Below are 11,725 nucleotides of genomic sequence, written 5' to 3'. Positions count from 1 at the left end.
ATAAGGACATCATCAAGTATGCCTTGAAGTATACTGCGCCTAACGAGAGAGAGCTGTTTCAGTACTACAAAGGTAACAACTACGAAGAGTTCGCTAATTCCGCCTTGTTCATGTACCCAGAATGTGGCATTGAGCGCCGCTATACACGCCCTACTAGCGCGCAATCCGCTATTCCGCTTCCGCCCCTTGAAGCGCACCATGAAGCGCCACTCGTAGGCGCACCTCAGCAACCAGAACGCGCCTTAGATCAGCCAGCAGTTGCAGTCATGGCGCCAGTACACGAAACACGCGAAACCATTCCCCTTCCGCCTACTCCAGCATCGCCTATCATTGAAATCGCTTTCGCACCAGCCCATATCGAGGTGCCTATTGTAGGCGAACCTACAGAGCTTCAAAGCGACCCAGAAGATCAGTTGGACGAAGTTGTTTTACCCCAGCAAGAAGTACAAGCACCTACCGCTATCGCGAACGCGCTAAACGCGCCACTAGAGGAGATCGCATCACCCATCATCAACAACGACCTCAAACCCCCATCGCATTTTAGCGCGCCTATTCAGGAGCATTCTGCAGTGCCAGAGCTCCAAAATGCGCCATACCTTGACCAGAGTTTGTCTCTGGTAAATCGCTTGTTACTGACAATACCGTGCATATTGTGTGTTCTGCTTTCAGTGACTTCCGCTTGCCAGTCAAACATCCTTGCATCACATCACCCACTCACCATATAGATCATGTCTCAGGCGACCCTGACGCGCCTCCAGTGCACCCTATGGCGCCTGAAATCGTGCAGTTTCGCGCGCCTAGAGGCAATGTACATTCAACCTTCGCCTTTTTCGCCTTTTTCGCTTGTTTCGCATCTTTCGCTCTCAAGGAGTTTTTTATCAGTTGCTAATACTTTGCTTTCCCCTTCAATCAAGCTCACCATCATTCCCTCACTTAGGCGCCACAGTCGCGCGCCTAACGCCTTAATTCTCGCGCCGAAGGCGCCCATCATTACACCAAAGTTTTCCCTCAATCGCGTTTTTACCACCTTATCACTTTTAAATCGCATTCCTTGCATTCATCATGTCTTATATTTCAATCAGCCATTCAGGCGCGACTTAGGCGCGCGCCTGGCATGTACACATCCGCCTACAGCATCCATCATTACAATTAACTTCACATCATTTGTCCTTATTCGCATTTTTCGCGTTTTCGCCTATCGCGTCCATATCACCTTTTCATTTTCTATCAAACACCAACCATTCATGACCAAGCGCCTATGGCGCCTTGATAAATCGTCCATACTCATCATCTGCGCCTTATTCGCGCCTAATCTTGCTTCATATTCATCTTTCACTAACGCGTTTTCAGTATATCAGCCTATCCTCGCAAATCCAGAGGATATAATCATTTTCGCGCCTAAACGCGCTAACGTGCCAGCGTCGCCTGCAGCCTATCATGCTGTAGTGCATCTCTACTACCCTCGCCTCGCCTCGCCTTGGCGCGCGCCTAATAGGCGCCACCAAGTGCAAGAATTCATCCCTCCAGTCACTAGTCCGCCGCTATCGCGAGTTTGCAGAAGATTCAGTTCATGCCCGGTTGAAGAAGTTGTTGCAGAGTCTTGAAGATGAGATCACATCATTTCCTGTCGCCTACCACTGTCGCCTCACGCGCCTTCGCCTCGCGCCTCATCCGCTTCAACCGCTTCAACCATCATTTCGCAAACATCAGCATATACCATGTTGTTCATAGGATATAGTTTGTTTTACCCTGGTTTTCATCCAGCGCTTTTCACCTTTCATTTTTATTATCATTACATCGCCCTTAACACTAATAACACACTGATATATACACTTATAGATCCGCTTAGAAGAAAACAAGAAAAACAACAAAACACCCATAGACTCGTGCCCACCTCACCCAGTAGGATATTATTTTCGCTTCTAACGCATGCTGTGGCACCATGCACATTATTACCTTAGAATGCTCCCCTATAGCGCCTCATTCTCGCGCTTATCGCCTAATTCCCGCGCCTTACGCGCCTCGCGCGCGCGCTTTTTTTCGCGCTTAGCGCATAGAAGGACATAGATGTTGATAGTTGCACGAAGAAGACAAGACGGACAGGACATCCGCAAAGTTTACCATTTCACTTTCGCTTTTTCACTTATATTTTTACTCATGTCATTCATTCCCTTAGCACCTGTTTCATAGCGCGCCTAGTGGGACTTGGTTTGGACATGGGTTGGGACCACTTCCTCAACACGCAGTTTCGCCTTCCACACCTTGGATATCACTGGACATTCGCCTCTTCACCTTCCCTGCACTATGCGACGCTTACGCGGCATACGCGACATTCGCGCTTATCACGCACATCTGCGCACCTCAGGCGCCTCAAGCGCGAATGTTCCCGCGCCTTACACAGCACATTCACGCCACACTCGCATCATCAGCCATCTATTGTCATCATGAGTTCGCATCCTTACGCCATCTTGAAGAGTCGCTATCACTTGAATACCGCATTCGCGCACTTCCGCTTCATAAGTGCGAATGTTCCCACGCTTCGCGCGCCTATGACGCCTTATTCACTGCGCATACACACATCACTCTCGCCTCATTGCAGTCATCTCCATATCATTCAGGCAGTTGTCACCATCACATCCCCAAGCTTTTGATTGTGTTTGCACACACCAGAGTCACTTCGCGCATTCCGCTGTTCTAACCGCGCTTTCACGCCCCTATGACGCCTTACGCCTGCGCCTCTCCCGCGCCTAGCGCGCCATTGTTTTGCCAGTCTCGCCTCATCACATTCGCCTCAGACACGCTCGCAGTACACTCCTCTCGCATCACATACCCCCATCACAACTTCGCTTGGGTTCACCACTTGATGCACTGAGTGGGGACACTCAGAATTTAAGCCCCCAGGAGATGTAGAGACTCGATCCTGAGTAGCCTCACAATGGCATATATTGCAACATAGGTCGAGTCTACAGTAATATGCATGCAACGCGACACTTGCGCGATAAACAGCGACGTTCGCACGACGCACCGCGACATAGGCGACACTTCCGCGACTTGCGCGCGCTTTAGGCGAATTTTCCCGCGCCTAAGCGCTATAGGGCGCCTGACTTCCCACTGTGTTTTCCCATGTCCAACCAAGTTCCCAGGTATGCATTTCTCCATTTATCATTTATTTCAACATCGTACCATGTTTATTTTCACTTGGTACACATTTTTCATTACACATTTTTACTTTACACAACACACATTACCAGGGACCACCATCATCATAGACAGTCACCATCTCTGAGTTTTTATTATGTTTTGAATAAATCATCGCAAGCCCTAGTAGCAGTTAGCTCTAGTGGCCATATCCGCATCAGTTGTCTTATCAGCATCTCAGTACACGTCTTACCATCTCACTATCGCTCGCATACCGCTTTCACCCAGTTCCGCTTTTCGACGCGCGACTTTCCCGCGCTTCGCGCGCCTATAGCGCCTTTGTTCCCGCGCTTTCGCCTTATCACGCACTTTGCGCATTCCCCCTAGAGTTGACCAGTGGATATTTGCTTTCTCCGCTTCCCCTAAGGGACGAACATATCGCACTCATATTTTCCTCCCTTCAACAATTATATCAGCTGCACCCTCAGCTGAGTTGAAGATCCTTCAACGAATCATGAACCGGGAATGAAGTACAAGTAAAAGCGGATTCGTAAGTGTAGCGGATCAGTAAGCATAGCGGATCAGTAAGCAAAGCGGAAGTAAAGGATAACCGGTATACCGGTGTACAGGAATACCGAAAGGAGATGAACGATAGTTAGAGTTATATGAACAGGAAATGAAATAAGAATCAAAGCGGATCTGTGGACCAGACAACGGATATGTTCATCGGATCTGGCTCGGATCTGAGATCCGGATCATCGGATCTGTAACCGGATATATGGTATATGACATTACGGTTCTCTCTATCCTGGTTCTTCTTCCAGCAAAATGCATTCCATATATTCGGCTTTGAGTGTTTGGAGTGGAGAGGCCCCCAACCTGTGTACAAATCGTTTTGTACACGGCAAATACTTTGTGATGAGAAGTGGCAATGGTTTTAGCAGCGTCATCCAGCTGCTTCCAGGTATCGTCTAAAGCCTCCTTGAATCAAAGGGACTTGGCACGTCGGCTCAGTCTCAGAGCAGTGTGAGCTTCTTTACTGAGGACGACCTTGGCACGTTGACGAGTGGGTGGCTGAACATGCTTTGCACCGCTCACGCATTTGTCAGCATAAAAGGACTGGGTAACCATTGGTGACAAGAGACAAAGGAGAGACAAGTCAATGAAAGGCAATAAAATTTTAGTCAGGCTACTTAATGCACCAGGTAAACATTTATTAGTGCATGATTTGACTTAGGACGAAACGGCACATTATTGGATACTGGCAAGCAAGAAACAAACATTTGAGATCTACAGTAATAACAAACCAAAAAGGTAAAGCACACACAAAAATAGCAAAATGCCAAGAAGTTTTAGAATGGTAGTGAGCACTGATGATCGGTGCTACAGATGTCGGACATGAACCTTGGAAAAATGCAAAGAATGGAAGATCACTAACCTCCAAATTAGTGACCTCAGGGTTGATGGCCTTCATACCCTGTAAGTCTGCAAGGAGGGCATTAGCCAAAATGGATGCTTTTTCATATGTAAGGTCCCATGCTGGAGAGCTCAGTACAGCCTCCCATCGACTACTGCCAACACTCCCAACCAAAGAATGGAGCCTCGGCAGGTTTTCATCACCCAACTTCAACCGGTCAAGAGCGACATCTGTGTTTGGCCCAATACTAATGAGTGGTGTCTCAGAGACTAAGGGATCACAAACGAGTCCTCCATGTCTCGATAATGCTACAAGTGGGCTAGGCTTGGCAAATACATCGGCTGGATGACATTGACGTATCTCAGAGTGTGGTAGTGACAGTGCCATTTTTTTGACGGATCTAGCCTCTAATTCCACTCCATGCCAAATGGCTGCAGAGTCTGAAGAAGGTAGAGGCGACTGTAGAATGCTGGAAAAGGTTTTGGAAGCTTGCGCAGAGCATTGGACACGAGCTCCTGTGGCCACCATGGGTGAAGGGAGGTGCATCAGGAAAATGTGTACTTGCCATTATAGCTCCTAATAGCTCTTATAGCATAAATGCCAATTATTGACAAGTCCCTTCTATAGCCCTCATAACAGCAGCATATTTTTTATAAGGGCTATAATTGCTCCTAGTAGCTATAATGGACAAGTCAAAAAAATTTCAATGACCTTGGCATTATAGCTCTTAGTAGCTATTTGTTGGCATTATGACACAAAACAGAAAGTGAAAATTCAAGTATATTCACACTAACTAATACATGGGCGTATAATACTAACTACAATATCTAAGAGATCTTACCAAAAAGTCAAAAACTTGAATTTTGAGGAATACTAGGAGAAGAAGAAGGAAGGGATGTAGCTAGCAAAAGAGGGTTAGAGAGAGAGAACCAGAGAGAGTTAAAAAAAACTTACCAAAAGCTACAACAGGAGCAGGTGTAGGAGTGAGAGCAGGAGCAAGAGCAGAAGGAAGAGCAAAAACAGGTGCAGAGAGCTGGAGAGAGAGAGGAGAGCAAAAAAGAGGAGGGGCAGGAGCAGGAGCAGAGCCTGAGTGTCATAGAAAAACAAAGGAAATAAAGGATTAATACAAGTCGCATGGATCTGGGACAAACAGATACTCTCAGATTGTGCACGCAAAGGCAAATGTCTATTGTATTCACCTGGGACAAACAGATACTCTAAGGCAAGTTAGCATAGGTGAAAGTAAGTAAAGTAAGTGTCATACCTCAGATCGTGCACGCGAAGGCAAACATCTGAGGTATTAGTTTGAAAAGGTGCTGGCTAAATAGAACGAAAGATCTTGTATCAATGAATATGTGTGAGACCACGACAATGGTATATGTGGCGCCGGCCAAAGCACAAGAAGGATTCATATACATAATGGTAAGTAAGATTATAAGAGCAGTGTGACAATCATACCAGCGCTGGGCGCGTATGAGTGCCATAGGCATATTTTGCCTTGCATAGAGGAAAAGAGTAAGGTGCTAGTCATCAGCGCTATTCAACTCCCAAGCTATCTGCTTTGGAACCACTTTTCTCCCATAGCGCGCTGCCCGGCCCGACACCTAGGTATTCCGTCCTCCCATGTCCTGCCTATGTCCACCTACCTCCGCTGGTGCATTATTTTTCCTTAAATGTCGCTACTCATCAGTTGCAGGTCTTATTACATGTATCCTCGTGTTCCGCTGCGCTGCATGTCTTATTACCTGTCGCTACATTGTGCCTTTGCCAGTGTCACTACTATTCTCGCCTACACATTCCTGAACTTTTACGCAGTATGATAAAATGACCCGTCGCACATACAGTACACTACTTCCCTTCCCTGGACCTTTGCTGGTGTCGGAGTCACTTTAGTCGCTATATCCTAGTTTTGGTGCAATCGATTCCGCTCTTGCCAATCTCTCTGATTGCGCATCACTTGACTTGCTTTGAGTGCGCGTTGCTAAAGTTCCCTCATAAGTTTGATTTTCGCAACATTGGGATCACTATCAGTAGTCGAGCTATAATCTAGTCGCTACCAGGCATTTCACTTGCACTATCTTACCTTATCCCTCGCTTTCCTTTCCTTTGATTTCTTCTCGCTGTCACTAGTCAGACGTCGCATAGCACTATTGCACAAAACAACTTGCACAGTGCTACTCACTTATATGCACGTTTCTCTGTCGGAACTCACTTGTCGCTAGTCGCTGATCGCTACAGTGCTACTCATTGGTTTTTGGTCTTAGGTCGCTATAGGCCATCAGTCCTTCGTGCTATCGCTACCCTTGCATATTTGAAGGGAGTTGCTTCAATAGCAGTCCTCTTGGGTCGAATACTACACTCGCGCCTATTTGGATAAGTAGCACTAGTTTCTAACCAGCCGAGTTGCTATTACTCTTTCACAGCGGACAAAAGAACTTGTGAGAACAATAACAGGAACATACGAGATGGGCAGTTGGACACTTTCGGCTGCAGCGCCCTTGCTATTCCAACACTCCCCCTCAAGGCGAGCACAGTCTGAGTTCGACGGCAAAGTGCTTCACTTTTGGCAAGGGCAATGCTTTGGTTAATGTGTCAGCGACCATGTCCCCAGTTGGGCAATAAATGAGATGAAGTTTGTCGTTATCTACGACCCATCGGATGAAGTGAAAACAAATGTCGATGTGCTTGGTTCGAGCATGGTATTGGTCGTCTTTGGTAAGTGCAATAGTGGATTGGTTATCAGAAAAGAGGGTGGTGGGCTAGGTGATAGGAGTGAACAGCTCTCCGATGAGAGATCGAAGCCATAATGCCTCTTTTGTTGCATGGGTGGCTGCCACGTATTCGCTTTCTGTAGTTGAAAGGGAAATGATATCTTGGCACTTCGAAGACCATGAAACAGCTCCACCGTCAATCAAAAAGGCATACCCTGAGATAGCCTTCCTGTCTTCGGCCATACTACCGTCCGCATCTGCATATCCCATCAATGCTTCTTCCACTCCTCCGTAAGTCAATTTCAAGTCTTTGGTCCCCAGAAGGTACCGGTAAATGCGTCGAACAGCATCCCAATGGGCCATTCCTGGGTTTCTGGAGAAGCGGGAAACCGTTGTCACCGCATAGGAAATGTCTGGTCGGGTTCCGAGTGATGTGTACATAAGAGATCCGACAGCTTCTCTATAGGGTATGTGTCGCATGGCCGCAAATTCAGCGCCTGTGGATGGTGACTGACCGGAATGTAACTTGGTACTGGGTTCCATAGGGTTTGAAATGGGCTTGAGATCCTCAAAACTGAAATGACGAACAATAGAGTCAATGTAGGAACATTGTGACAAGGAAATGGTGTGTTCATCACAATTCCATGTGACTTTGATTCCGAGCAACCAGTGGAGTTCGCTGAGATCGGTGATTTCCACATACTTCCTAATTTGATTCTTTAGCTCGCTTATTTCATCCATCGACTTAGCTGCAAGTGTGCAGTCATCGACATGCACAACGACGATGGTGTGTTCCTCGTTCTGCTTCCTCCTATAGAATACTACTTGGTCCACCGCGCACTGCGTAAATCCCAGCTTCTCCACTAAAATCTCCACAAGTCGTTGGTACCAGCGCTGGCCGCTTTGCTTCAGACCATATAAGGTTTTGTAAAGGCGACAAACTAGATTTGGGTGCTTGGCGGATTCAAAACCTGGAGGCTGGCACATGTAGATTACTTCATCATCAGTGAGTTTACCGTTCAAGTATGCTCCTTTGATATTGATTTGATGAAGTTCTAGGTTCAAGCGTGCAGATAAGGCAAGAACCGTCCTGATGGAGGATAGGTTTGCAACGGGTGCGTAAGTATCGAAGAAATCGACACCAGGTACTTGGGAGAAGCCTTGAGCAACAAGGCAGGCTTTGTGGCGAACCACATTTCCTGCTGCGTCTTTCTTCGCGTGAAAGACCCATTTGGAGCCTACAAAGTTAGCTCCTGCAGGTAAGTCTACAAGTTCCCAAGTTCCAGCCGCTTGCAGAGTCGCTAACTCTGCTCTGATACCTTCTTCCCATTGTGCCCAGTCAGGGCGTCGCTTCACCTCAGCTAAGGTGCTAGGTTCGAGGGCCTCCACTTCTGCAATCTTTTCTCCGATCACCAGAGCGTAATCTAGGGAGCAAAGTTCATCATCTTCATCCTCAAGAATGGCCATAAGTTGCTCTGCAACTTGCTCCCCCTCATTCCTTGCTTCTTCTACATCCTTTGGCAACTGGATTCCCCTAGGTACTGTACTGGTTTCTTTGATGATATCCAGTACTCACTGACTCGGCTTTCTGACTCGTTTAGCGACCATTTTGAGTATCGGCGAATTCGGAAGAGTAGGAATCTTGGAAGGAGGTAGGACTTTTGGCGTTTGCGGGATGGTTAATGGCTTGCTGGGTGATGCTGCAGAGGTCTGTGATGGAGGTGTTATCATCGCATTAGGTACATTGTCATCTTCCTCCCCCTCGCAAGATAACGACTCTGTGTTAGATGTGTCCCAATAGACATTACGCTCGACAGAAACTGAGCGCTTATCGGGCCAGTATACCCTGCACCCGTTTTCGCTGCCATCATCAATCCCAACCCATCATCCTTCAGCAACTCGTCCGCTCAGCTTTCCTCCACCCTCGAAGCAAACCCAGATGCAAGATCCCCAAGGGCAAACTCAGCGTAGATCTGGTTTCTTACCAGTAGCGGCTTCAAGGGGAGTACCACCTTCAAGCGCCTTGGTAGGGGTTCAGTTTTTCAACCAGACGGCGTGGCGAATGGCTTCTCCCCACAAGGTGTGTGGGAGTCCACTTTCATGCAACATAGCATGGACCATTTCTAGCAAGGTGCGATTGAGTCTTTCGGCCACCCCATTGTGCTGTGGGGTGTTGTGCACAGTAAGTTTCTGTTGCGTGCTGGCAACTGTGAGATGATTAACAAACTCCTTGCTCAGATATTCACTGCCACAGTCTGAGTGCAATACTTTGACTTGGGCATTGTGTTGGGTGTGGCACCAAGCCTCGAAGTCTTTGTAAGCTTTGAAAGCTTTGCTCTTACAACGGAGAAGATGGAGGTAGGTGAGTCTCGTTTTGTCGTCCATGAAGCTGATATAATAGCTTCTTCCTCCCAGGGTTGCAATGGGTGCAGGGCCCCATAGGTCAGTGTGGACCTCTCCTGCAAATTCTTTGGTGTGCTCTCCCTCACGGACCTTGGCTATAGGCTTACGTGTCACCTTAGCGTACACGCAAGACTCACAGAATGTGGTTTTGCCGGAGGATAGATCAACCTTGATACCGGAAACGAGTCTGTTCTTGGCTAGATGGCGTGCAACAGATGGGGCGATATGCCCCATACGCTTGTGAAGTTCCATAACTGTGATGGTTTCCACTGTCGCATTAACACTGTCGCAGTACAGCCCCCGCCCAGACTTGGGGATTTGTCCAACGACATCCTCAGTTGGGTCCTGAATAACGCAGGTCCCATCAGCAAAGGTGATGGAATATCCGAGTTCATTGAGTCGTCCGATTGATACTAAAGTGTAACTGACCGCAGGGGAATAAAGGACTTCGGTAAGTGTCAGCCTGGAGACGTCTGTTCTGTTTGTTACTTCAATGACGAGCTCTCCAATGCCAGTAGCGTCAAAATGTTGTTTATTTGCGGCAGCAAATGTTTTAGGTGGGATGGGGGGTCAGGGTGTTGAATTGGTCGCGGTACGGGGAAATATGTCTCGTCGTACCGGAGTTGTATAGCTCGGCGATGGTACCATTGCTATGTCCATTTCCAACTTCAGCGGCAAGCTCGACGGATGAGTCAGTGTCACTTCCACTGCTTGGGATTGCTAAGTCAGTTTCCCAATCACTCATTGAAGGTACGTTGTTTTCATCTATTTCTGAAAACCAATCTTCATCAGAACTGATGAAGTTTGATCGTTCTTCAGTGTCATTGTCTGATGATTCGGTGGAAGGAGACTAGGGACTGAGCAGGAGGATTCGGAGTTGACAGCGAATACAGCGTCCTCCTTGGAATCATCTTTGGCTGCTGCATTAGCAGAGCCTCTGGTGCCAGTATTGCTGCCAGGTGTCTTCTCAGGTTTGGGGCAATGAGCCTTAAAATGCTCTCATGACCCACAATTCCAGCATGGTGGGCATGGTCTGTTGCCACCACCCTCTTCCTCGGTAGGAACCTCTGTTACCCTCCCCTGCCTCCTTGACCACAGGATGACGAGTCCATCACTCCCATAGCTTCATCAGTACCGTGTGGCTGAGTACTGTTATTGCTACGCGTTGAGCAAGCATCCTTCCTGCCATGGCATTCGGATTCCTCAATAATCAACGATATGAGGATATCCAGGTCAATGCTTTGGGTCAGACTGTAGAGTCGAGCAGTGGCTAGTTGCCCGGAGGCAAAAGTGGCAAGATGGTTAGGGAGGGACTGAATTATAGTTGACCGGTAGTCCTTTTCTTCTATTGGACTCCTACTGCTGACAGCTTGTCACGTTTAGCACGAAGTTTATCGAGGAACGTGCGCACGTCTCCTCCGCCTGGACACTTCAATTCTAAAAATTTGGTACAGAGGTCGGTCTGCGCATATGCACCCTTCTTGGTGTATTCACGCACAATCTCCTTCCACATTGTGACAACGTTGGACAAGTTCCGCACACATAACGCAGTAGAGTCGGGGATATGCTGGGTAAGCAAGTGTTTTGCGAGGTTTTCATGTTTCTCTGCCACTGAGTGAGTGTGATGGGGTCGGGAGGGGATATGGTGGTCATTCCTCCGGACGTCATGGATGCTCCAATGGGCTTGGGGTTAGTCCCATCGAATTGTTTCCATAAACCCTTTGCTTCAACAGCGATCTGGAAGCGCAACGAGAAGATCGCCCAATTGGTGCCCTTAATGTCAAGTTTGGGCACATTGGTAGGCAGGGTATCCATAGTGGCGGGCACAGTAGTAGACATTGTGAATGTACAGCTATTTCGCAGGAAAATGTGAGACGTAAGGCTATTAGAGTGCAGGGCTCATAACCTAAAGGATTAATACAAGTCGCGCAGATCTGGGACAAACAGATACTCTCAGATTGTGCACGCAAAGGCAAATGTCTATTGTATTCACCTGGGACAAACAGATACTCTAAGGCAAGTTAGCATAGGTGAAAGTAAGTAAAGTAAGTGTCAT

General features: G+C 47.7%; 3 protein-coding genes across 3 annotated transcripts; all 3 read right to left on the bottom strand.

The window, feature by feature from the left end:
* Nucleotides 1-4,428: 4,428 nt before the first annotated feature.
* Nucleotides 4,429-5,083, bottom strand: DFJ58DRAFT_738592 (uncharacterized protein; the record flags this gene model as incomplete). The annotated part of the gene is made up of 2 exons (XM_041387000.1): nucleotides 4,429-4,521; nucleotides 4,577-5,083. 2 exons carry the CDS (start codon nucleotides 5,081-5,083, stop codon nucleotides 4,429-4,431), a joined length of 600 nt encoding a protein of 199 aa, XP_041234863.1.
* Nucleotides 5,084-5,403: 320 nt separating this feature from the next.
* Nucleotides 5,404-6,059, bottom strand: DFJ58DRAFT_738591 (uncharacterized protein; the record flags this gene model as incomplete). Its single annotated transcript, XM_041386999.1, has 3 exons — nucleotides 5,404-5,456; nucleotides 5,510-5,641; nucleotides 6,014-6,059. 3 exons carry the CDS (start codon nucleotides 6,057-6,059, stop codon nucleotides 5,404-5,406), a joined length of 231 nt encoding a protein of 76 aa, XP_041234862.1.
* A 4,163-nt stretch (nucleotides 6,060-10,222) lies between these two features.
* On the bottom strand, nucleotides 10,223-11,508 carry DFJ58DRAFT_849614 (uncharacterized protein; the record flags this gene model as incomplete). Its single annotated transcript, XM_041393724.1, has 4 exons — nucleotides 10,223-10,497; nucleotides 10,680-10,792; nucleotides 11,037-11,280; nucleotides 11,388-11,508. 4 exons carry the CDS (start codon nucleotides 11,506-11,508, stop codon nucleotides 10,223-10,225), a joined length of 753 nt encoding a protein of 250 aa, XP_041234861.1.
* Nucleotides 11,509-11,725: the final 217 nt, after the last annotated feature.

This window comes from Suillus subalutaceus (assembly GCF_016647625.1).
Source record: "Suillus subalutaceus strain FC151 chromosome Unknown DFJ58scaffold_520, whole genome shotgun sequence".
In the NCBI taxonomy this organism is placed as follows: domain Eukaryota; kingdom Fungi; phylum Basidiomycota; class Agaricomycetes; order Boletales; family Suillaceae; genus Suillus; species Suillus subalutaceus.
Note: the sequence above shows the minus strand (reverse complement) of the source record. Positions and strands in the feature narration are given on the sequence as shown.